Source organism: Hypanus sabinus, chromosome 10 (genome assembly GCF_030144855.1).
Source record: "Hypanus sabinus isolate sHypSab1 chromosome 10, sHypSab1.hap1, whole genome shotgun sequence".
Taxonomy (NCBI): Eukaryota; Metazoa; Chordata; class Chondrichthyes; order Myliobatiformes; family Dasyatidae; genus Hypanus; species Hypanus sabinus.
In genome coordinates this window covers 130,755,213-130,782,944 of record NC_082715.1, presented here as the reverse complement: position 1 = coordinate 130,782,944, position 27,732 = coordinate 130,755,213, and the positions used below count along the sequence as shown (strand labels likewise).

General features: G+C 40.7%; 1 protein-coding gene across 3 annotated transcripts in view; it reads right to left on the bottom strand.

The window, feature by feature from the left end:
• sesn1 (sestrin 1) overlaps positions 1-27,732 on the bottom strand; it is a 78,355-nt gene that overhangs the window by 8,926 nt on the left and 41,697 nt on the right. For 2 of the 3 annotated variants that reach the window (XM_059982981.1, XM_059982982.1), the window contains exons 2-4: positions 11,344-11,409; positions 10,024-10,224; positions 4,183-4,365 (exon numbers count right to left, since the gene is read on the bottom strand). In XM_059982981.1, the coding sequence (XP_059838964.1) occupies positions 4,183-4,365; positions 10,024-10,224; positions 11,344-11,409 (450 nt within the window). Of the gene's footprint in view, positions 1-4,182; positions 4,366-10,023; positions 10,225-11,343; positions 11,410-17,064; positions 17,219-27,732 lie in introns of those variants that run through there. The other variant, XM_059982983.1, reaches the window with a different exon arrangement.

The following is a 27,732-nucleotide window of genomic DNA, read 5'->3' as shown; positions in this document are numbered from 1 at the left end:
TCTGTAAGACTGTTCTCTACGTGACTCACTTGGCCATCCTCACTAATCTCCTTCCTAGCACTTAATCCTGCAAGCAGGACAAGTGCTACATCTACCTCTACACTTCCCCCCTCACTATCATTTAGGGCTCCAGACAGTCCTTCCAGGTCAGATCAGAATCGGGTTTATTATCACTGTCATGTGTCATGAAATTTATTAACAGCAGCAGCTAATATAGAAAAAAATAATAATAAATCAATTACAGTATATATAGAATAAAAATCACGCAAAAATAGAAATAATATAGTAAAAAGGTAAGGTAGTGTTCACAGGTTCAATGTCGGATGGCAGAGGGAAAGAAGCTGTTTCTGAATCACTGAGTGTGTGCCTTCAGGCTTCTGTACCTCCTCCCTGATGGTAACAGTGAGAAAAGGGCATGCCCTGGGTGCTGGAAGTCCTTAATAATGGACACTGCCTTTCTGAGACACCACTCCTTGAAGCTGTCCTGGGTACTTTTAGGCCAGTACCCAAGATGATGAGCCTTGCAAGTTTATCAGGGTCATCTATTATATCTGGTATTCACAGTTTGACATACTCAACATCAGATACCCTACGTAGACTGGGGACTGCTTTGATGAGCATCTCTGCTCTGTAAAAATGCTGGATTTGCCAGTGACCACCCACCCATTTCAGTTCCACTTCCATTCCCATTCTGACAAGTCTGTCCATAGCCTCCTATACGGCCACAATGACTCCACACACAGGTTGGGTGAGTAATACCTCATATTCTGTCTGGGTACCTTCCAACCCGATGGCATGAACATCAATTTCCATATTTTATGGTAATTACTCCCCTGCTCCCTTCTCTTTTTCTCCCCCCATTTCCCAATCTGGTTCCCCTACTCCCCTTCTCTTCTTCTCACCTGCCTATCACCTCCCTCTGGTGCCCTTCCTGCTTCCCATTCTTCCATGGTTCACTGTCTTCTATCAGATTACTTCTTCAGTTCTTCACCTCACCAGGGGTCTGTTCTGGGAACCCTGATCTTTATGATTTTTATAAAGGAGTTAGATGACAAAGTGGAAAAATGACACAGGTGTCATAAGTTTGCAAATGGCATGGATAGTGTAGAAGGTTGTTCTTTGTTAAAATATGACACGGACAGGATGCAGAACTGGCAGATGGAGTTCAACCTGGAAAAGTGTGAAGTGATTCATTTTGAAAGGTTGAATTTGAAGGTATAATACAGGGCTAATGGCATGACCCCTGGCTGTGTGGGGGGAGAAAAGAGAGATCGTGAGGTACACATCTTTGAGGTCTCTCAAAGTTGCCACGCAAGTTGATAGGATGGTTAAGAAGGCTTATGGTGTTTCGGCCTTCATTCATCAGGTGAATGAGTTCAAGAGCCACAAAGTAATGTTACAGCTCTATAAAACCCCTGACAGATCATAATTGGAATATTGTGCTCAGTTCTGGTTGCCCCATTATAGGATGGATGTAGAAGCTTTAGAAGGTGCAAATTAGATTTACCAGGATGCTGCTTAGATTAGAGAACATGTCTTATGAGGATAGGTTGAGTGAATTAGGGCTATTCTTTTTGGAGCGAAGGAGGATGGGAGCTGACATGATAGAGGTGTACAGGATAAGAGGAATAGATCTCGTGGATAGCCAGAGCCTTTTTCCCAGGGTGGTGACTGAAGCAAGGTATTGGGGGGGGGGGGTGGATATCAGAGGTAATTACTTTACACAGGGAGTTGTGAATGCATGAAATGCCCTGCAAAGAGTGGTGATACAGGAATTAGGGACATTTAAGAAACTCTCAGATAGGCACATGGATGACAGAAAAATAGAAGGCGACGTAGGAGGGAAGGGTTAGATTGATCTTACAGTAGGTTAAAAGGTCAGTACAACACTGTGGGCCGAAGGGCCTCTATTGCCTATGTTCACCAACATTACTTTCTGGTGCAGTTGCTGACATAACTGTCACCTTCAAGGTAAACAGAACATCAACACAGCCCTGTGTGATACAAAGCAGGGAGTCAATGAAAGTTGGGTTAACAAATAGGTTATAGTTACAATATGGTTAGAATATTGTTTGGATAAAAAGTCAAAGGGACCACTTGGTCTGAGACAATAAATTATAGATCACCGAGTTAGAAAATTCTGACTGTTTATCTGTTGTTTCAAATTCCAGTATTCAGTCTATTTTGTCTCAGTGCAGCATTTTCTCTACTCACAGTTTGTATTTTCACTCCCTTCCTCCCTTCATAAACAGTGGTGTTACATCTGGAACTTGCAATCTCTATGAATCATTAGAAATTCAATGGATTTTTGAGGTTTGACACCCAAGTACACATTACCTCTAAAGAACATCAAATTATTGGACTGCAAGTCACCAGGCTCTGGGTATTTACTGGCTTTCAGGTCCATTAATTTCTCCAAAGCTATACAATACTGTGGAAACACCTTAGTCACATGCGCATACACAGTATAGCTATGGTGCCTCACAGAATGCACCTCTGGTGCTTCAACTCCCTCCCCTCTCCCTTCCTTTTTCCAACCATGACTCCCCTCTCTGTCTCCTTCCCACTCTCATTCTTCAATAGAGACCCATATCTGAACCAGGTTTATCACTCACATCTCTCATGATATCTATGTTTTTTGCCACAGCAGTACAGTACGTAAAATTTCTAGAGTACCATGCAAAGGTTTTAGACATCACAGCTATATATGTGCCTAAGACTTTGCAGAGCATTGTACAAACTTCTTTTTACTATTAACTCAATCAAGCTCCTCATTTAATGTTTCCAGGAGGTATTTGATGTCTTCTATTATAAAAAGACAAAATACTTGTTTAACTTTGCTGCATACTCATACTGCCTAATTCAATGCCTCATCTTGATTGATAAGGGACCTACATTAGATATTAAATAAAGAAACAATTGGCAAATTTTAAGGAAACTTTACAATCAATTGTTGTTCCTTCACTACATCACTCTTACATTTTGCATTCTACTTGCTTTTCCTTAATATTATCTTGGTCTTCCCAAATTCCAAAGCTTCCTTGATCCTCAGCCTTACTGCTCCTTTATAATCCTTCCCTTTGCTCTCAATCTTCTCTAACTACAGCTAGACCACTTCTTCTTGGGTTTTGTGAAAAAGACTAATTTTTTTTCTAAACTCTTATTTATTGTTATTGCTTTACATGTAGCATTCATGGACTCATATCCTAGGATCAGAAGGTTGATGTGCCACACCCATAATCAACTTTGCATGAGGTATAAACTGACTTACTGCAGAGATTTTTCCTTGATTTCATTTGACTTTAGTTTTACTAGAATTCACCAATGTCTGTCAGTCAAATAGGCAGTCATTGTATCTGGATTTGGTCCCATCAGTGGACTAAAATTGTGATGTTTGGAGTCAAATCAGCTGGAATGTTATCGGCTTGTCTAAAGGAGCAGCAGACATATGGTAGTTTGTAAACAAGGTTTTTGTCAAAGCTGAGCTAAAGAGGAGGAAGAAAGCTTTGTTGTTCCATTGGTAGTGAAAATTGGGAAATAAATCTTTTGATAGCACAGCAGTAAAGGAAATTATCAGTAAAAATGAGACAAATCCCTACAAAGGATTGCAAGGTCTGCAGAAAGGATCATTGGGATCTCTCTTTCACCCATTAGAGAGATTTATCAGGAGTACAGTGTACACAGGGGCCTTAGCACTGTCAATGATCCCTCCCATCCAGCCAGTAATCTCTTTGACTCCCTACCATTAGGCAGGAGGTACCACAGAATTAAGGTGAGAACTGTTAGGATGGAAAACAGCTTCATCCCCCAGGCTGTAAGCCTAATAAACTCCCTGCCATCACCCAGGTGTCATCAAGTATAAGCATTAGTGTCGTTATGCTGTTTACTTTCTAACTTGCACTGTAAATTCACTATATTTGTTAATGTACTCGTGGCGATATTACTTTATGAAGTTATGTGTGAGTTATATACACTGTGCTGTACACCTTGGTCCAGAGGAACATTGTTTCATTTGGTAGAATATGTGTATGGTTGAATAACAATAAACTGACCTTGAACAATGAGAATGGCCCTGACTGAGGAAATCATTACTGATAGTGAAAGAGAGATGTGGAATTGCAGGTGAGTATAAGCAGCCACATAAAGTTCACACACATGCGTAAAAACTACAGGATCACTCACTTCAATGTGGTCTTTCGTAATAAGCCATGGCCTATGAGCAAGAATTTTATTCACTTCACTTAATGTCTGAAGCTTTTGAGGAGCAGAATCTAATCCTGCGAGCCATCTGGAATCCCCACCAACTTGGAGAAAGTCATTAACATGGAGATTAACAAGATAAGAGCACTGATGTTGTGCTGCAGCCTAGAAAAAGCATAAACATATCAAATCATATCAAGAGATATACATTACAATTTATCCCTTAAACCATATTGGTTAATAATAACAGCTCTTATTTACTGTACATCTCAGGAATGTGCTAGTATACATTTTATTACAATTCTAAAGGATGTGTTTTAGCTAAACTGAATCAGGCACAAATCAGATATAAATGTTGACATTGCAATATAAACCAAAAAATACTGGATTACAGTAAGAACTTTCATTCAACTTTAAACTGAATTTTGTTTACAAGAACTGTAGATTTACATAACAAAATTAAGATTACTTATGAGCACAGAGAGCCTTATCACACCCATCAGCCAAAACCAAAGAGCCAATGGTCATTATTTTTCCCTTAGCTGTATTTTGCTTGTATATATTCAAATATCAAATTTAGAAATTCTTCAGAAAAAATCTAGGACCATGAATACTAATATCACAAAACTATGAATTACAATAGCAAGTCAAATTATACAGATAAATATGATAGGGAGATGGGCTGAGGAATGGCAAATGGATTTCAACTTAGATGAGTACGAGCTGATGTACTTTGGACTGTCAAACCAGGCTAAGACTCAGAGTAAATGGCAGAGAACTGGTCTCTCATGTGAAGGAGAGGGAGCTGGGAGTACAAGTGCACAGTGGGCTGAAAGCTGGAGTGCGAGCAGACAGGGTGGTGAAAGAGGTGTTTAGCATGCTGGCTTTCATTGAGATTAGGAATAGGGTATTATGTGGCAGTTAGATAAATCAATGGCGAGACCGCACCTGGAGTGTTGTATTCAGTTTTAGTTATGGGAAAGACAATCAAACTGCAGAGTGTGCAGACCATCTGAGGGGCTGAAAACCTCAGATTAGACTCATACTGAGGGGGTCACACCCACAATTCAGGCTTCTGGTAGCAGACAGGGGACACCAGAAGTAAGGAGTGTAAGCAATTACTGCAGGGTTCCCGTGTGGCTATTCCCCCTTGGCAAAAAGTAACCCCTATGGATACTGCCTGGGGGTGGGGGGGAATGACCTATCAGAGTACAGCAGTAGCTGCTGCCGCCAGGCCATTGCAGCCAGCTCTGAGGCTCAGCAGGGAAGGGTAAAGTTAGGCAGTGTGATATTGAATGGAGACTCAATAGTTGGGGGCGGGGGGGGGGGGGGGGGGACAGACAGGAGATTTTGTGGCCGCAAAACAGACACTAGGATGGTGTGTTACCTCCTAGGTGCTAGGGTCCAGAATGTCTCAGAGCTGCTGCAGAAAATTCTCAAGGAGGCTAGTGAGCAGCCAGAGGTCGTGGTGCACATTGGTACCAATGACACAAGCAGAAAGGGAGAAAAAGCTCCTGTGCAGCGAGTATAGGGAGTTTGGGAAGAAGCTAAAGAACAGTACCTCTAAGGTAGTAATCTCCGGATTACACCCAGTACCATGTGCTGTTCAGAGCAGGAATGGGATGATAGTACAGATGAAAGAGTGGCTAAGGAACTGGTACAGGGGGCAGGGTTTCAGATTTCTGGATAATTGGAACCTTTCTGGGGCAGGGGTGATCCATACAAGAGGAATGATTTGCACCTAAACTGGAGGGGAACCAACATCCTGGGCAGGAGGTTTGCAAATGCTACTTGGGAAGGTTTAAACTAATTTGGCAGAGGGATGGGGCCCAGAGCACCAGGTCAGGAAGTGGAGAGATGGAGAAGGTGGTGGATGTTAGGGCCAGTAAAAAAAAAACAAGCACTAGCAAAGTAATAGACACTATGTGAAAGGCAGTTTAAAGTGTGCTTATTTTAATGCTAGGAGTACGATGGGTAAAGATGAACTACAGCAAGGATCAGTACAAGGAAATAGAAAATATGATGTTGTGGCCATTACTGAGACTTGGTTGAGAGTGGGATAGGATTGGGTGGTTAATGCTCCAGGGTTGATGTTTTAGAAAAGATAGAGAGGAAAGTAAAAGAGGTGGAGGAGCTGCATGATTAATCAGAGATAACGTCACAGCTGTGCTAAGGAAGGACATACTGGAGGGCTTGATCACCGAGTCTGTAAGGATACAACTCAAAAATAGGAAGGGTACAATCATTCTGATGGGATACTACTACAGATTCCAATCCCCCCTCCCCATACAACCAGTAGCCACCAGAACATTGAGGAACAGATATGCAGGCAGATTAAGGAAAGGTACAAAAACAATAGGGTTGTTGTAATGGAGGACTTCAACTCTTTCTGTGGGCACTGGGGGTTGGTCTCTTTTTTTTAAATTGGGTTCTTTCAGGTTCCTTGACTGTGAGCAAACAAATCTCAAGATTGTATAACTTATACATTCTTTGATAATAAATAAATCTTTGAATCTTCATATTTAGCACTTCCCTAAATATAAATTGGAACCTTCTTAGTGCAAATGGTTTAGATGGGGCTGAACTTGTTAGTTGTATCCAGAAGGGTTTTGTAAATCAATATATAGATAGTCCAACAACAGGAGGGGCTTTACTGACCTGGTGGTGGGTACTGAGCTTGCCCATGTGACCAAACTTTCAGACCCAGTGACCACAACTCCTTAGGTTTTAAGATAACTATAGATTGGTAAAAGTAAGGACCTTGCATGAGAGTATTCAATTCGAGCAGGGCAAATTATGAGAGCATTAGGTAGGAACCAAGGAGTAAAGTGGGAACAGCCATTTTTGAGCAAGTCCACATCTGACATATGGAGGATGTTTACAAACCAACTGCACAGAGTATAGGACAGGTATGTTCTATGAAGATGAAAGGACAAAGATGGCAAGGTAAGAAAACATTAGATGTTGGGAGATGTAACGAATTTAGTTAAGAAGAAAATGGATAAAGTATGTAAAGTTTAGGAGGCCAAAATCAAACAGAGCCCTTGAGAATTATTAAGAAACCAGAAGAGAACTCAGGTTATGAAGAGTCCTTGACAAACAGGATTAAACAGATTCCCAAGGCATCCTATACGCACATCCAGAACAAAAAGAGAGTAGGACCACTTATGGATAAAGGGGAGAGTATTTGGTTAGATGCAGAGGATGTAGGTGAGGTTTTTAAATGAGTACATCAGTATTTACTAAGAAGGATGTGGAGGATAAGGAGCTCAGTACTGAGTGTATTGATATGCAAGGGCATTTTGAGTTACAGGAGGAGGTAGTGTTGGATCTCTTAAAGATCATTAAGGTAGTTAAGTACCCAGGATTTAATGGAATATACCCCCAGGTTATTGAGAGAGGCAAGAGAAGAAATAGCTGGGGTCTCGACCAATATCTTCATGTCCTCTCTCAGGTCCTGGAGGACTGGCAAGTAGTTAATGTTCTTCCATTAATCAAAAGGGATAAACCTGGAGACTGTAGGATGGTGAGTCTCACGTCAGTGGTAGGGAAGTTATGGCCTAATTAAGTAGAGTCAACATGGCATTCTGAAAGGCAAGGCGTGCTTTACTGACTTGAGGATTTTGAGCCACCCAGCAATCCCACTTAGTCCTAGCCTAATCACAGGATAATTCACAATGATCAATTAACCTACCAACCAGGATGTCTTTGGACTGTGGGAGGAAACCGGAGCACCCAGAGGCAAACTACATGGACATGAGGAGAACGTAAAAACTCTTTACAGGCAGCAGCAGGAATTGAACCTGGATCATTTGTATTGTAAAGTATTGTGCTAACCATTTGCCACCCGAATGAAGGTAGAGTGGTGGATATTGTCTACATGAATTTTAATAAGGCATTTGACAAGGTCCTTCATGGGAGGGTCGTCCAGAAGATTAAGATACAGGAGATCCATGGCAACTTGGCTGTTAGGATTCAGAACTGGCTTGCCTATAGAATATAGACAGTAGTGGTTGAAGGGACTTATTCTAACTGGAGCTCTGTCATTAGTGGTGTTCCACAAGGATCCGTGCTGAGAGCTTTGCTGTTTGTGATGTATATAAATGATCTGAATGAAAATGGAGACAGATGGATAAGTAAGTTTGCAGATGATATGAAGACTGGTGACGTTGCGCATTGTGTAGAAATTTGGCAAAGAATACAATGAGATATAGACCAGTTGCAGATATCGGCAGAGAAATGGCAGATAGAATTTAACCCTGCCAAACGTGAATTGTTGTACCTTGGCAGAGAAATGAAAGAGACAGTACACTGTAAAGGGCAAAATCCTTATCTGTGTTGATAAGCAAAAAGATCTTGGGGCTTAAGTTCAAAGATGCATGAAAGATTGATAGAGTGATTTAAAAGGCTAATGGAATTCTTGTCTTTATTTGTTAAGGCACTGAGTTCAAAAGTCAGGAAGTTATGTTGCAGCTTTATAAAACTAGTTAGGCTGCATCTGGAGTACTACATTTGGTTCTGCTTGCCCCATTATAGAGGCTTTGGAGATGGTGCCAAGAGGTTTACTAGGATGCTGTCTGGATTAGAAGGCATGCTCTATTACAAGAGTTTGGACGAATGTTTTCTCAGGAACAGCAGATGCCAAGGAGAGATCTGATAGAAGTTTATAAGATTATGAGATGCACAGCTAGAGTAGACAGAAAATATCTCTTTCCAAGGGTTGAAATGTCTAATACCAGAAGGGATGCATTTAAAGTGACAGGGGTAATTACAAAGATGAGGGGCAAGTTTTAAAAAAAATACAGACAGTGAGGTGGGTGCCTGGAATGCATTGCATAGGGTGGTGGTAGAGGCAGAAACATTAGTGACTTCTAAGAGACATTTAGATAGGCACGTGAATGTAAAGAAAATGGACTGATATAGGCATTGTGTAGGGAGAAGGGATTAGTTTAGTTGGCTATCTGATTACAAATTTAATTCGTTCGACACAACATTGTGGGCTGAAGAGTCATTTCCTGTGCTGTACTATTCTATGTTCTATCAGATTTATGAGGAAGATGCCTGGACTAAAGGGCCCAAATTAGAGGATCATGCTGGATCTTTGTTCCTGAGTGTGTCAGAATGAGAGGTGACCTCAGAAATTTATAAAATCATGAGAAGTATGGATAAAATTCACCATTTTTTGCTCAGGGTTGGGGAATCTGAAACTTGAGGACTAGGTACAAGATAACGAGAGGAAAGACTTAGTAGAGATATGAACGGTAACTTCATACACAGAGGGTAGTGCGGAGCTGGAATGAGCTGCCAAAGGAAGTGGTGGAGGCAGATACAATTGCAACATTTAGGAGGCATTGAGATAGATATATAGAAAGGAAGAGCTTGGAGGTCTTAGGGCAAACACAGCCAACTGTGTCTAGCAGAGAGGAAGGTTGCTGTCTCTACACTGTATGACTATGTGACAGCCTGACTAAAGGTGCACTATTTCAAGTGTTGAGGACTGTAAATGCAAAGATGTTTGTCATGCTGATAGTCTGAGCTTTTTTAAGAAATCTCCATCTGTTCTCAAAGTCCTAGCCTGTATAATTGAAGAATCCCATCAAACACACAGACAATGATGGTGCAGGAACCAGCATCTCCCACCAAGTATGGAAACTGATTCAGAGGCACTGTTGGCAAATGGTCTGAAACAGAGGTGACACATCTTGATGGATTTCATTAGGCTGAATTCCTTTTGACCAAAGTCTTGTAAGCAAGCACAAACTTTGCTAAGTAGTTCATAGAGAATATTTAATTTTGATCAAACACATGGCAACAATGACTTACCATTATCGCAATGTAATGCCGATAATCGTATGGCAATGGGCCATCCACCTGCATTAGGTAGTGCTGTGTTTTGAGAAAACTATCAAGATACTGTGGATGAAAGCCCATCAATAATGTTATATTGTCCAGACAACCCAAAGTTGCAAACGCTTCAATCAGCAATACACGCGTCTCTGCATCTTCTCTTCCCAGTTGAAGAATCTGTTCAAAGATATATAATTTTCACCTCATAACACGGATCACAATAATCATTATTGTACAATAGCTATAGAAAGTCTACAGATGCTGTAAATCCAAACCAACACACACAAAATGCTGGAGGAACTCAGCAGGCCAGGCAGCATCTATGGAAAAGAGTGAGCAGAAAAAAAAGAGAGTCAGGATTAGAAGTTGGAGTGGGGGAGGGGTGGAAGTAGTACTGGAAAGAAAAACTTCTTCCTTCTTCTCTTTCTTTCCTGTCCTGATGGAGGATCTTAGCCTGAAATGTCAAATGTTTACTCTTTTCTATAGATGCTGCCTGGCCTGCTTAGTTCCACCAGCATTTTGTGTGTAGTTACAGGTCAAAGGGAGACCTTTACAAAGGTTGGCACATTTAATGTTGGTTTGGGAGAGAAATTTGCTGAAATAATTTTGTCTCAACATCCAAAGGTATATCTACATTAAACTTTACAAAGTATAGCATATTAACAATATCCTGCATAGATATTCTGTACTTTTAAATCATCACTGCATATCTGAATTATTTATAAGCTGAGAAGCTATAAAACAGATGTCTGGAACCATTCTACTAATTGGTGAGATACGAGTTATAATTTGAGATATGTGGGTGGGCGTACATTTAAAATATTACCAACTATTTCCTTAGGCCAAAATGATTACTTAGAATTGCCTCTTTTGAAGTGTCTCAATTCTTTTCTGGTTTCATAGATAAACCACTATTTTAACAGAAAAATAAAAAAGGAACATTTTCAGTTTAAATGTGACTTAATTACTGTTTCTTTATCAAATTCTCCCATAACAATAAATTACTGTCCCACATGAAAACCTTTCCAATGCAATGTTTGTAAGATGGTAAAACAAAACCATTTATTTTGAAACAACTGCTGTACAAAAAGAGAACTAAATAGACTTAGACAACATGATCAAGTCAAAGGCTGTATGTTCATTACCGTTCAATCTGCTAAAACAGATTCTGAAATTATTAAACATTATTCCAGCAGTGCACATTTCCAAACACTCTTTAGCAAAGAATGAGTGCACCACTACAACCTTGCCAAGTTAAATTACATGGGACTCAGCAGAAGGTAGAAACATACATACTTCTTTTTCAGAAATGAATTCACTTGGTCCTTGTGTTAAAGGCCTGGGGATTCTCATTCCCATTTCCTGTGAAATAAGAACAGCACTTAACTCAATAAGACAATAGTGGTGTAATAAAGAGTGCAGATACTAATTTTAATACTAAAAGAGTTGGTCATGACTGATGATAGAGAACCAATATTTCGAAGATTAATTCTTCAATTGGACTAAAGTACTGTACAGAAAATAGATTAGTACAAACAGTATCAAGAGCACAGATTAGTTACATCAGCTTGTTTTGATGGTGCGAGAATCTGACTAAAATGAACATTAGACCAGCTGGAAGCTCAGTGTTCTTTAAAACCACTTGGCAGCCTGCCAAGGAACACATTGTTCCTGCAGTTTCCTCAAGCAAGACAAAAACCACTGAAGTAAGCATTTTTACAGTAGCTTTTCTACAATTTACTACAAAAAGAGAACACAGACAAATCTACATACAAAGCTACAAGAGGTTTATTTCAGTGGAGTTGCATGCTTTTAAAAAAATCTTCTACTTTTCCAATGTGGCAATGCTCCAATATTCTAACTGACTTGATGCCAAGGACATAGAGTTCTGCAACTACTACGTCAACAACTGAGCTACTCGGAGATGGTCTTGTTTTGTTTCTTCAGCTTGATGTTTAATATGGTAACATGCAACTGTTAATTACAGCTGTGCAGAAATGTGAAATGGTTCAGCATCTGTGTCCAACTCAATGCAGCATAGTTGACTGAACATAAGCAACCTTGATGTACCGGTGACTAGGAGGCAACAGCGCGATTCTGAAAATACACTAATCAGTAAAAGGCAGCAATTACCCACTTTGAAAATGGTACAGATTTTTACTCAGTTCTTTGAACAAATCGGAAATTTTCTCAGCATTCCCAACCCAATCACATTAATTTGCCAGGGCAAACAGAAATTGAAAGCTGTTTTATTTAGGACAAGTGTCTATGTCACTAAGTAAAAAACCGCCAACCTCTTTCCCTTTCTGCTCTATCCATGTGCTATTGATTTTTAATCAAGCACTGATAATGAACATATCCAAAATAACATTTATTATGCCACTATTCACAGGACTCTGTACATCCGGATCTAGCTTCACAAAACACGGCAACTTTGAACTTGCAGCAGTAGTAGTTAGCTTTCCTGCCAATTGCACAAAGCTGGTCTGAGCATTTAGAACAACTAATATTGACAACTCGCCTGTATTTTATGAGTACAGTGCTGATACAATTCAAGCTACAGGAACTATTCATACTTCCTAATGGGTTGAGCTGTAATAAATAGATAGCATGGAGTTAATGGCAGTATTCCAAGCTCTGCCCTTCTCAACTGCCAAAGGTGATATCGAGAGAGTTGGCAGAGTCCAAGTGAGAGCAATCAGAAACCTCCATGACTACCAGAGTGTAGGAGGTAGCATTGACAAAATGTACCCACTTGGCTATGATACTCCTACAAGGGCGGCATGGTAGCAAAGTGGTTAGCACAACGCTTTGCGATTCAGGAGACCAGGTTTCAATTCCCACCACTGCCTGTAAGGAGTTTCTATGTTCTCCAGGTCCTCCAGTTTCCTCCTGCAGTCCAAAGTTAATTGTAAATTGTCCCGTGATTAGGCTAGGATTAAATCATGGGATTGCTGGGCAGCACAGTTTAAAAATAAAAACACCTTCTAGAACTGCAACCTTCAAAACTCGAGCAGTTCACACATGAACAAACCCATCATCTTGAGTTGGACACGGCTGGCAATACAGCCCATTTGTTATCCATCCCTAAAGGCCCTTAAACTTCAGCTATTGAAAATCAACACATTCGTGGTTCTAGAGTCACATACGGCCAGAATGGTTAAGGATGGCGTATTTTCTTCTTTCAAGGACATTAATGAAGGAGATTTTTAAAAATTACATAGTTACTATTACTGAGATCTGCTTATTTATAGATTTATTTAGTTACTTGAATCTAAAATCCCTTAGCTGCCATAGGTTTCTGAATCAGAGTTGGCCTTACTAAATTAACTCCTATATTACTGCATTCTAAACACCACCTTTTCACTGACACCGAGTTTAAATCAGGCATGAGCAGAAAGAAGACCTTAAAGAATTGAATAACAAAAAGAATAGTCAAGTGTGTTGAAAACCAACTGCAAGGCAAAGAAGAAAGGAAGTTCTAGATTGGACTTAATTTCAGACTCTGGCCAATACAGACATCATAGTGGATGTGGTAATGTCCACGAGGAAAATGTCTCAAAGTAGTGACTAGTTAGATTTGTATGCATTTGGCCAGTTGAACTACGAAGCACCAATGCTCAGAAAGTGGGACTGCAGGAGACTGAGTGACCAGGTAAATGGCAGAATTGATGGCTACAGAAGGAAGTGAGAGACAAAGATAGATGTGGTCTTAATTATGTGTCGAGCGGGAGAAACATTCAGGAATTTTAAGTTTGTACATTCAGCCTGAGGTAATAGTTGGAAAACTGTACACAGGCTAGTTGGAATTGATGGCAATGTTTCCACTCTTGAAACTGCAAAAACAACAAGGCTAATAAAATTGGTCACTTGTGCATTGAACCAAACAGCTTTACACTGTTGTCCAGGGCTCAGCTTTCTGACGGGGGTGGGGTGGGGGTTGCTATATCCTGGTGAAGCTCGGCCACTAAATTCACCAGCTGCCAATTGAATAATGCTTGTGCATGCCCTTAATATTGATGGCCATTCAAAATCAATCACAGCCTGCTGAAAGTTAAGATGTTTAAAAGCAATCAGAAGTTAAAAGTTTTAAAACTCACAGATACACAATTAAAATTAAAGTTCTATTTATCTTTTCCCCCCAATAATTTTTCCCCATTCATTTCAATGGCCCTGTATTCTTGCGCTAAGTTAACCTAGCATGAGCTCAATGATGAACTTCACAGCTGAGAAATTTGGGAAAACATTCATGCAGAACATACTACAGTGCCAGTGTCTCACTGTCTGCTTCCTACTGACAAACTCTGCTTGGGAATAGATTAGTTATAGTGATCGCTGTGTGGACCTTTGTAGGAAGCCAACATCTACTAATGGGTCTTGGACCTTCAAGAGGTTATAGTTCCCCAGTTGTCTGTTAAGCTGAGAATGTGTGCATTATTACATGGTATCTTATTTAAATGTAGTAATTGAAAATGGCAACTAAGATGCACAATTAGATTCCAATAAGGCTGATTTTGGAAGAGATGTATCCAAGCTTTCAAATTAGATTCTAGGAAATCGCATCCATCATCAGGGACACCCCCCCCCCCCTTCACCCAGGGCATGCTCTCTTCTCACTGCTGCCATCAGGAAGGTGGTGCAAGAGCCCCAGGACTCACACCACCAGGTTTAGGACCTGGTTATTACCCCTCAACCATCAGGTTCTTGAACCAAAAAGGATAACTTCACTTGACCCATCATTGAATTAGGCTCACAACCTATGGACTCATTATCTCACATTCTTCATATTTATAGCTTATTTATTTATTATTATTTCTTTTTGTGTTTGCAGTTTGTTGTCTTTTGCACACTGGTTGACAATCCAGATTAGTATAGTCTTTCATTAATCCTGTAATGGTTATTATTCTATGGATTTATTGAACACACCTGCAAGAAAATCAACCTCAGGCTTGTATATGGTGATCTTTGTACTTTGATAATAAATTTACTTTGAAATTTGATATCTAACTTCTTATACCATTTATGTGTAATCTTACAGCTAAAAATAAAACTAAAATTTAACCTCTTGGGTATTAATGAAATACCACATACAAACTCTTCCAAGAAATGCTGACATTTGAAGGCATTATGAGTGCACATCACCAAGTATTTGAGATGCAATCATTACTGTTCATAGTAATTGTATCAAAAATACATGAAAAAAATCTGCAAATCTTGAAATTAAACTTAATATGAAATGCCATTATGAGGCAATTTGCTCTGACCTACTTTCCATCTATTCTTCAGCTTATGAAATATCCAGACTCAATTTCTCCTATGTCCTCCTGACAAACCTCCATTTACTTTAACTTTTCTGTACCACTCATTGTCCCTTTTTAAATTTATTTAGTGATACAATGCAGGAAGGCCCTTCAAACCACACCACCCAGCAATCTCGACAAACCAGATTCACCCAACCAAATCACAGGGCAATTTACAATGAAAAACTAACCTACCCAGTACATCTTTGGACTATGGGAGGTAAGCCGTGCATTCCACGGGGAGGACGTACAGAGACTCCTTATAGAATGGCACCAGAATTGAACTCTGAACTTCAAAATATCTTGAGCTGTAACAGCGCCATGCTAACTGCTGCACTACTGTGGCACCCTGTCACCAGATTTCCTATTCAAGCTGACTACTGGCCCTCCAAAGGCTGAGAGAGAAAGAAAACTCTCAGATTTACGTTTTTTCATTATCTTCAGCATTTTGTGATTTCCAATTCATCACTTCCCTTCCCTCCATCACTGGGAGACAAGCCTCTAACATTCAGACTAAATACTCCAAGTATATCACCTCCCCACCCTTTCAACCTTCTTAAACAATCTTGGATCATACTTTCATCACTCGTCCTCTAGGCTTGGCGATGACTTTTTTTTCCTCCATAGGTTCCAGATCTATACACTCAAAGCTTACTAAGATGGACCCCAAGACTTCTGTAGATGTGTGGTGGAGACTAGAATGTTTGGTTGCATCACCCCTTGAGTGGCAACACCAATACCCTTGAACAGAAAAGCCTGCTGGATATGGCCCAATCCCAGGGTAAAGCTCTCCCCACCGCTGAGCACATCTACTCCGAGTGATGTTGCAGGAAAGCAACACCCATCATCAAGGGCCCCTGTCATACTCTCTTGCTGCTTCAGGATCTCACCACCAGGTTAAGTTACTACCCCTCAACCATCAGGCTCTTGAACCAGCGGTGATAGCTTCACTCAACTTCACTTGCTCTCATCACTAAACTCGCTTTCAATAACTCTTCATATCGTGTTTTCAATTTTATTATTTATTTATTCTTCACGGGTTGTCGTCTTTTGCACACTGGTTGTCCTGTTGTGTGCGGTCTTTCATTGATTCTATTGTTTCTTGGATTTACTGTCTATGCCCGCAAAAACAATCTCAGGGTTGTATATGATGACATTTGTACTTTGATAATACATTTACTTTGAACTTTTGAAGTTTGAAGAACGCCAGCATCACTGATGGATAGCATGTAAAACAAGATGCAAACATTAAGCGGAATGTCAGAGATTCACTTCAGCTCCATTTTCTTTTAACCTTAAGCTCTCATTTCAGCCCGTGAATGTAGTGTTAGCCTCCCGCTGCAGCGAAACCCAACATGGTTTCATCGGGTCATTTGAAGTGTATCCTTTTGCTCAAGTGATACAGTTCTTTATCGCTTCCCTTTTGGCAGAGCGGCACTTTGGCACTTTGGAACTCCTCACATCACATTTGTCTTTCCTATAAGGACAGCATACCCACCAGAACTGACAAATTACTTATTTCCGAAATGCCCGAGGACGTTTTCTGAAATTAAAAATACTACCCCAAAAAAAACAGTACAGACTACACGGACGCTAGCACGCGAATGACATTGGAAATGAGACAATGCTCTTCATTAACAGAGCCGTAACCTAAATCTGAGGTGCCCCGATTTAAATTCTCGGCTGTTCAGTTACAGCAAACCAGAAATTCTCTTACCGTGTGACTTTTGGCTTTCGTTCTTGCTGTTGCTATGGTTGCAAGCCTCATTCCTATCTTACAATTAACGAAACTGAAGTGCAGGTACAATCTTATTCGTCGTCCTTCTCTGCAACTACAACCAAAGCAGCGCGCGTTTGATTTTTGTGATAGGTCAGCGGCTCGTAGGAGAACCACGTCCAGATCCAATCGCCGATTGGCAGAACTCACCCCGTGACAAACAAGTTGTTGGCCAATCAATCACAGCGGAACAGTTTGCTTATTTCGGATCAATTATGTCATTCGGAACGGAACTTATCGACAATAACCGGGACCAGGTCTGTGATCGCTCAGCAGGTCACAACTCACTGATGTAAAACAAAGTTAACATTAGGAAAACAAAAGGTGGCAAGCCACATCTGGTTCTAATAATAGTCGACCTTTATCATATTAGGCGGCCATCACCCTAAAAAGCAACGGCAATCAATGACAATAGTCTAGCTTTTCTTCCCTGCTCAACCCATTCGATGGACAAAGGGGTACCAGTTAATTATTTTTTCTATTAACATTCTGAGCTTGAGACCTTTTCCCAGCGTTTGTAGTATGATGAAAGCCTTTGGATTTTATTTTCTGTTGCTTCAACAGTGATTAGACTGGGGTTAACTAAGTAGATTGCAGAGCGGTGCGGCTGTAGGACTGGAAGTGCCTGTTCGCGCTGTATCTCTAAATAAATAAAATTTCTGTGCTAAAAATCATCAGATGCCATGCCAGTAATTCAAAACACGTCTTTTTGCTGCAACCAAAGGATCAAATAATATTGGAGCTAGCGTTCGTGCACTAACAAGAAACGTTGCTAACTTTTTCCAACTCTGATGAAGAGTCATTGGTTTAAAACCTAGCAATAAATCATCCAGCTATTTAAACTGAAGTGATGTTTCTGACATCTGGACCTCCTGCTGGAGGCTTCTAAAGTAAAAATTATATTGTCTTCACAAAATCCTATAAATTCACCAGAAGGACCAATGTCCTCTCCAAATAACGTCCTCTCCAAAATCAAAAACTAATATTAGGGCCCAGATACCCTTAGCTATGTTATTTACCAAGTCAACACCAGACTTGCAAAACAGAAACACTATTCCATTTCAGTTCTGATAAGGGTCTTCTACCTGAAAGATTAGTTCTGTTTCTATTCCCAGACGTGACCTGATCTGTTAAATATTTACACTATTTTTTAAATTTTACATATCAATCATCTGCAGTTTTTGTCTCTCTAATTCACACAATTTGGTGGGTTGATATTACCAAGTGGACATAAAAAAAGCAAAAAGCTTTAGTGTAACATTCTTCCCCACCTCCCCTCCCCTCCACTCAACTCCAGACCCACAACTGTTAAAAACAGAACATTCAGCATGGTATCAGGAACTTTAAGGGCATGCGCTGCGAAGAAAACAAGCCCTGCATGAATGGCCTAAAGTGCACATTACCTCATAAACTACCTACTATCCACTCCATGAGCCAGGTTATGGCCCATCTGTGGAAAAGTTGCCTTAGCTGCCAGAGGATGGACAACACCAGAGTTAAAGCAGGTTGTCCTTGGCATTCACAGACTGCTCACAGGAGAACAACTAAAACATGACCAACTTGACTCCATCATAGTTTTGCAGGATCTGAGGTTATTGACAAGGCCAGTGTGGATACTCTTTCGCAAATAGACTAGATGGTGCCTGATGAAACAGAATGTTAGTGAGGTGGTGACGAATGCTACTCAACTTTGTGATTTTGTGGGCCAGAGATTCTCAGGAGTGATGGGGTATTGATTTTTTTTCTTTAAACATGACATTGATCTTCTCAGTTTTTCTGTTAACGCTCCCATGACAAACTATGGATTACAGCATGTTTTCTGGTGATCAGTTGACAGGTATGCAAATAACATCGAACAGAACAGTACTGCACAGAACATGCCCTTTGAACCACAAGGTTGTGCCAACACGTTAACCTACTCTAAGATCAATCTAAACCTCGCCTCCCACATAGCCCTAAATTTTTCTTTTATTCATGTGCCCAAGTCTTTTAGTTATTCCTAATATATCTGTCTCTACTACCACCCCGGCAGCATGTTCCACATACCTACCATTCTGTGTCCTTTGCTCCAAAGAGAAAAATCCTAGCTCACTCAAACGATCCTCATTAGACAATGCTCTCAGTTACAGACAGCAACCTGCTAAATCTTCTCTGCATACTCTCTAAAGCGACATCCTTCCTGTTATGAGGCAACTAGAACTGAACACAATACTCCAAGTGTGCTTTAACCGTACTTTTATAAAGATCCAACATTACCTTGCGGCTTCTGAACTCAATTCCCTGACTAATGCAGGCCAACACACCATATACCTTCCTAACCACCTTATGAAGTTGCACAATAACTTTTAGAGGTCTATGGAGGTACACCCCAAGATTCCCTGTTTCTCCACACTGCTGCGAATCCTGCCATTAATTCTGTATTTGGCCTTTGAAGTGAATCACTTCACATTTTTCCAGCTTGAATTCCATTTGCCACTTCTCAGCCCAGCTCTGCATCCTATCAATATCACATTGTAACCTACGACAGCCCTCGACACTATCCACACCACTAACTTTTGAATCATCTGCAAAATTATTAACCCACCGTTCCACTTTCATGTCCATAGAATTTCCTGTCTGTTCCCCTAAAATTTGAATTCTTTATCACCACCACTCTCCTCTTCTTCCCCCTTCCCCCACCTCACCTTCCGTTCTAAGCCACAGAGCCAGACTCAGTGCCAGAGACCTGGTAGCTGCAGCTTTCCTTTGGTAAATCATCCCCCTAGCCTGCCCAATGGTGTCAAGTTAATATGATTTGGGCTTCATTGTTAGGGACGTAGCCCGGGAGAGGATGCTGATGTCCGTTTGCTTTCTTTCTAATGGATTTAGGATTTTGCAAAGGCAGGGTTGGTTTTATATTTCCAATATCTTGAGATGCCTATTGTGGTCCAGGACTCAGAAGTATATACAATCACTGTTGCCCCGAGTTTTATGAGAACTTGATCTTCAAACATTCTTTTTATCCCAACTGACAAAGGGTTGTGCTGCTGATGCAGAATGACGTCTGCCTTTGCTGAAAGTTAGCAAACAAATGGGAGAAATGGTCTAGCTTTTCTCTGGGCTTCCAAATCCAAAGAGTCATATACATTCAAGCTACTTATGCAAGACCCATTACCATTCTTCCCTGACAATTTCACTGTGATCTTTTCAGCAACACCAACTCTGCTCAAATACTATTTCCCAATTTTTGGTACTCTTACAAAAGCAACACCACTCAACTCTACTGAATAATTCAGTATCTAGTTTCAGGAGTTCTGCTTTAACACTCAATTTAATTCAAAGTTTAAATGAGCATTGAAATATTTTTCTTATTGGGATTAAATATTATGGGATATCTCTGGAAATCATGCAGTCTATGCAGTCATTGGGACAGAATTGTGCCATTCAGCCCATCAAGTCTACTCCGCCATTTGATCATGGCAAATTATTCCTTCTCAACCTCATTCTTCTGCTTTCTACTAGTAACTTTTAACACATTACTAATCAAGAAATTTTAAAACTTCACTTTAAATGAATTGGCCTCCACAGCTGTCTGTGGCAATAGACTTCACAGATTCACCACCCATTGGCAAATAAATTCTTTCTCTGTTTTAAAGGGCCTTTGAACAGAAAAATCCTACAAAAAGAAGTGAATACAGCCCAGTCCATTGTGGGTAAAATCTTCCCAAAACATTGAGCACATCTACATGAAACACTGTCATAAAAAAAAGCAGCATCCATTATCAGAGACCCCCACCATCCAAGATATACTCTCAAATGCACCTCATATGTTAACCTTCTCATTCCCTAGATCAGTCTTGTAAACCTCTTCTAGAGGCTCTCCAATGCCAGCATATACTTCCTTAGATTTGGGACCTTAAGCTGATCACAATACTCCAAAAGTTGTCTGATCAACACTTTATAAATCTCAGCATTATATCCTTGCTTTAAAAGATTAGCTTTATTTGTCACCTATGCATTGAAATACTGAAACCTACAGTGAAATACATTGTTTGCATCAGTAACAGTCTAAGGATGTGTTAGGTGCAGCCCTTAGCTGTTGCCTTGCTGCAGGAACTACATGGCTTGCCCTTAACTTACTAACCTGTTCACCTTTGGAATGTGGGAGAAACTAGAGGACTCAGAGGAAGCCCACAGGGTCAGAGGGAGAATGTATAAACTTCTTACAGACAGCAGCAGGAACTGGAACCCAATCTTTGGCATCATACGTTAACTGCTACACTACTGTATACATTCTAGTCTTCTCAAAATGAATGCTAACATTGCACTGCTTTCCTTACAACTCAACCTGCAAGTTAACCTTAAAGGAATTCTGTACTAGGACTCTCAAGTCCCTTTGCACCTACAATTTCTGAATTTGTTCCCCTTTTTAAAAAATGTCTTCATCTTTATTCCTTCTACCAAAATACATGACCATATATTTCCCTATACTGTATTTCTTCTGCCACTTCTTTGCCCATTTACTCAACCTGTCCAAATCCTTCTGCAGACTCCGTTCCTCAACACTACCTGCCGCACCACCTATCTTTGTATAATCCACAAATTTGGCCATAGAGCCATCAATTCCATCATACAAATCATCAACTTATATTGTGAAAAGTAGTGGACCCAAAACTGACACCAGTTACTGGAAGCCATCCAGAAAAGATCCCCTTTGATGGAAAGATGGCACTGGCAACCAACGGCAACATTTCGCAGACAACTTACAAAATTATTAGATAAACCTTCTTCTACTTGTTCCTGCTCCACCAAACTTATATCTGCATACCTTGACTCTTTAATCCCCCCCCCCCACCCGTTCAGTCCCTTCCTACCTACATCCGTGATACTTCATAAGCTCTGGATCTTTTCCATGTCTTCAAGTTCCCTGGCCCTGGTAGTTTCATTTACACTATGGATGTCCAGTCCCTATACACCTCCATTTCTTATCAGGAAGACCTCAAAACTCTCCAGACCCAGACCCAACCAATTCTGCTCTCCATCACTCTCCTCCGTCTGGTGGAACTAGTCCTCACTCTCAATTTCTCCTTTGGCTCCTCCCACTTCCTTCAAACGAAAGGTGTAGCCATAGGCACTTGCATGGGTCCCAGCTATGCCTGTCTGTTTATCAGTTATGTGGAACTGTCTATGTTCCAAGCCTACACTGGTATCACTCCTCAACTTTTCCCATGCTACATGGACAACTACGTTGATGCTGCTTCTCGCTCTCAAATCAAGCTCGTTAATTTCATCAACCTTGCCTCCAACTTCCACCTGCCCTCAAATTTACCTGATACATTTCCGACACCTCCCTCCCCTTTCTCAATCTCTATGTCTCCATCTCTGGAGACGGTTATTCCACATTTCTTTTATAAACCCACTGATTCTCACAGCTACTGTACCTGGATTATACCTCTTCCCACTGTTTCTTGTAAAAACATCATCCCCTTCTCTCAATTCTTACATCTCTGCCACATCTGCTCTCAGGATGAGGCTTTTCATTCCAGAACTAACGAGATGTATCCTCTTGTACGCAAGGACAATAGGGTTCCTCTTGTCCTCACCAACCACCCCATCAGCCTCTGTGTCCAGCATATAATTCTCTGTAACTCCTGCCAACTCCAAAGGGATTCCACCAGCAAGCCCTCTCCCCCAGTTTCCGAAGGGATTGCTCCCTGCTCGACTCCCTTATCCTTTCGTCCCTCCTGCCAGTTATCTTTGTAAGGTGAACAAATACTATTCCTGCCCTATAGCACCTCCCTCACTACCATTCAGGGCCCCAAACAGTGCTTTCAGGTGAGTTGGCTGGGGTCATCTACTGTATTCGATGCTCCCAGTGTGGCCACCTGTATATCGATGAGAAGTGACATAGATTGGGAGACCGCTTTGCTGAGCACCTACGCTCTGTCTGTGGGATCTCCTAGTGGCCACCCTCTGCAATTCTGCTTCCCATTTCCATTCCAAAATGTCAGTCTACGGTGTCCTCTACTGCCATGATGAGGCCACAGTCAGGTTGGAGGAGCAACACCTTGTATTCCATCTGGGTAGCCTCCAACTTGATGGTACAAACATCGATATCTCCAACTTCCAGTAACTGTCCCCACCTCCTTCTCCTTCAACATTCCCTTTTCCCACTCTCACCCCATCTCCTTTGTCCATCACCTCCCTCTGGTGCTCCTCCCTCTTCACTTTCTTCCATGGTCTTCTACCCTCTATCAGATTTCCCCTTTCTCCAGCCCTTTATCTCTTTCACCAATTGACTTCCCAGCTCTTTACTGCATCCCTCCCTATCTCCCAATTTCACCTATCACCCACTATCTTTCCCAATCTTGATGAAGGGTATCAGCCTGAAACATTGACTGTTCACTCTTTTCCATAGATGCTGCCTGACTTTAATTGAATTTCGGTTTATTGTCATTTAGAAACCACAACTTGCTGAGATCCTCCAGCATTTTGTGTGTATTACTAGATCTGCAGACTATCATTTCCCTTTTGTGGATGTACTTTTGAACTGACTAAGTGATCTGGTGCTTTTGCAGTCTCCTGGGAGATTCAGTGAACCGGACTCTCAAGAGTGCAGGTATGACCAGGCTGTCATAGTGAAAGCTGAACCCATGGTCAGCTCCTTTACTTTGCGCCAATTAAAGCATTGATCAAGATTAAGATGTTCGTGGACAAGAGCAGAAAATGAATAGGTGCTCAGAGCCGATTAGCTGTACTTGACCAGTCTCCATTGGGTGGGAGGTGGCCGGGCACAGCTTTTGCCCTGTAGCCACTGGGCTCCTGGACTGGCTTTACTCACCTTAGCACAGCAGATTCCCTTTTGGGGACTCTGCAGTTCTTGTTCCATGTGCTCTTATTTACTTTTTTGCATTATTTGCACGATTTGATTTGTCCTCTTCTGCAAATTTTTTATGCAGCGGTCTTATTGCCTGCGTGTTTTTTGTGAGTTCTATTCTGTTTCTTTGTTTCATGGGTGTCTGCAAGATGATAAATCTCAAGGTTGTATACGGTGTATGTACTTTGATAACAAAGCTGCAGACTATTTTCTAATTAAGGAGAGAATTCAGAAATTGGAGGTGCAAAATGACTTGAGCCTAGTGCAGAATTCCCCGAGGAATAATTTGCAGGTTGAGTTAGTAGAAAGGGTGGCAAATGTAGTTTAGCATTCATTTCAAGACTAGAATATAAAGGCAAAGATGTAATGCTGAAGCTTTATAAGGCACTGGTGAAGCATTGGAGAGGGTCCAGGAATGAAATGATTTATGTATGAGGAGCGTTTGATGGCTTTGGGTCTGTGCTTGCTGGAGTTTAACAGCATGTTGGGGGAGAGGGGGAGTCTCATCAAAGCCTATCGAATATTGACAGGCCTAGTACAGTGGATGTGGTGAGGATGTCTATGATCAGAGAGCATGGCCTCAGAATACAAGGACGTCCCTTCAGAAAAAAGTAGAGGAGGAATTTCTTTAGTCAGAAGGTAGTGAATCTGTGGAATTCATTGTCAAAGATAGCTGTGGAGGCCAAATCTTTGGGCAAGTATAAAGCAGAGGTTGATAAATTCTTGATCAGCAAGAATGTGAAAGGTTACGGGAAGATTGCAAGAGAATGACATTAAGATGGAAAATAAATCAGCCATGTTTGAATGGTGGAGCAGTCTTGATTAGCTGAATGGTTTAATTCTGCTCCAAAGTCTTATAGTTTGACTTCAGCCTATTCTATCATATGCTTTCAAGCACCTTAAAACCTCATCCTTAATAATGGTCTCAAGCATCCTACCAATCATTGAAGTCAGGGTAATCAGCCTATAATTTTATGCCTTTTGCCTCACTCCCTTCTTCAATAGTGAAGTGGCATTTCCAGTCCTCTGGAACCAATTCCTAATTCTTGAATAATAACTACTAATGCCTCAACAATCACTTCAGCTACCTCCTTCAGCAATACAGGGCGCAGTCAATGTTCCATCTAATTTGTAATGACCAGGGTGTACAAAATCTTGTGCTGTGTAATTTTTTGCCCAGTGACAACAACATGTGTACACTGAATTTTTAAGTGGAAGTAAACCTGATGTTATTCTAAGGTTAATAAACTACTATGTTCAGTTTTTTGTTAAAGAAATAAAATAACTGTCAATAAAAATTCTGATCTCCTCTGGATTGCTTTCGCTCTCATTCATCCGCACTCTCACAAAACATAGGTAGCAGGCCTGTAGCGAGTAATGAAGGATTTTCTTGCCAGAGCTTTTGCATGCTGTCCATGTGATTTGTTTGCTAAATGACACTTTAAAAAGTCAAGTGTCTAAACATCACTCCATTTCTTCCCACTTACATATTCTCCAGCAACTCTTGCATCGCAACAATACATGCAGGTAACACCAGTTTCTGGATTGTACATGAATATTTCTCATAGTTGCACATTCCTGATCTCATGAGCTTTCAGTGAAGCAACTTCTACTGTTTCATTGAGCCATTTTGCTTTAAATGAACCAGCAGTTCTTTTGCACTTCACATCCTTTGCTTCTTTGGAATTTGACATTGTGAGTCAATAATTTCTTCAATAAAAACAGAGTAAGTAAGCCAGTTCTAAAATCTGCAGACAAATCATCACAAACTCCATGTTGTCAACACCGCCTGCATCAGAAACCGGGAAAGGAAATGTGATTGTGTACAAATGTGAAATATACTCAACATGCCAATGAGGTAGAGGGTAACAACCTGTTGTGCACAGTTTAAATTCCTTTGTGTGCTAATAGCAAAAGATGTGTGTGTGCACACACCTTAGAGGGAACATTGGGTGTGGACCATCTGATGCCGGTAACTCATCTAACTTTGGACCATTTCAGCTTACCAAACACAGTTTCCTTGATAATAGTGACTACACTCACTTCTGCCCCTGACACACAAATTTTTGGCATGTTGCTGGTGTCTTCCACAGTGAAGACTGACACTAAGTACTTAATCAGTTTGTTTGCAATTTCTTTAGTCCTCATTACTACATCCCCAGCGTCATTATCCAGTGTCTGATTTCCACTCTTGCCTTTCTTTTACATTTTTTTTAAAAACGTGTCTGAAAATGTTTTTGGTATCCCTGTTTAAACTGCTGGTCATCTTATCTTCATATTACATCTTTTCTTCCCCTTATTGCTTTTTTAGTTGCCTTATGTTTTTAAAAACTTTCCAACCCTCCTGCTTGCTACTAATTTTTGCCCTCACTTTTACTTTTATGCTGTCTTTGATTTCCATGGTCAGCTACGGTTGCTTCAACCTCCCTGGTTTCTCTTCTCTGGGATAAATTGATCCTGTGTCTTCTGAATTAGTTCCCGAAACTCCTGTCATTGCTGCACTACCTTCATCCCTGCTAGGGTCCTCTTTCAATCAACTTTAACCAGCTCCTCTGTAGTTACCTTTACTCAACCGTAATACTGATGCACTGGATTTTGGTCTCTCCTTTTCAAATGGCAGAATGAATTCTATTATATTATGATCACTGTCTCCTAGGGTCTCTTTTACCTTAAGCTCCCTAAACATATAGGGTTCAACGCACAACACAATAAATGGTAAGAGCAAAGAACTGATTGTGGAGTTCAGGAAGGAGAAGTTGAGGGAACACACACCAGTCTTCATTGAGGGGTCTACAGTGGAACAGGTGAGCAGTTTTCTCAGTGTCAATATCTCTGAGGATTTATACTGGGCCCAACATATTGACACAATCTTAATGAAAGCATGCCAGCAGCTATATTTCATTAGGAGTTAAATTAAATTTGGTATGTCACCATAGACATACCATTTCTACAGATGTACTATGGAGAACATTCAAGCTGGTTGCATATGGTCTGGCATGGAGGGGCCAATGTCAGAAAAAGCTGCAGAGGGTTGTAAACTCAGTCAGCTTTATCATGAGTACTAGCCTTTATAGAATAGAGAACATCTTCAAGATGGTAGCATCCATCATTAAGGACCTTTGCCACCCAGGACATGCTCTCTTTTTAATCGCTATCAGGAAAGAGATACAGGGCTCTAAAAACACACACTAGAAGTTTTAGGAATAGCTTCTTCACCTCCGCCATCAGATTTATGAATCCATGGACACTACCTCACCAATTTGCTCTCTTTTAACACCACAGTACTTACTTTTTATATTTCTTATTGCAATTTATATATGTTATGTATTGCATTGTACCTCTGTCACAAAATACAACTTTCACAACGTATGTCCGTGATAATAAACCTGATTTTGATTCTGTAAAAACCATCTTCAAAATAAATATATTATCAAAATATGCATATGTTACCTTGAGATTCATTTTGTGGCAGGCATTTACAGAAAAAAACAAAATTTTATAAAAATTATATATGAACAAAGAGTGACAAACAACCAATGTGCAAAAGAAGACAAACTGCGCATTATAAAAATAATACTGAGATCGTGAGTTGAAGTGAGTCTATAGATCGTAGAATCAATTCAGAGTAGAGCTGAGTGAAGTCATCCATGCCAGTCAGGACCCTAAATCTGGTGGTGTGTGACCCAATACCCCCCACCTAATGATAACAGTGAGAAGAGGGCATAGCCTGGATGGTGGATGATAGGTTTTTT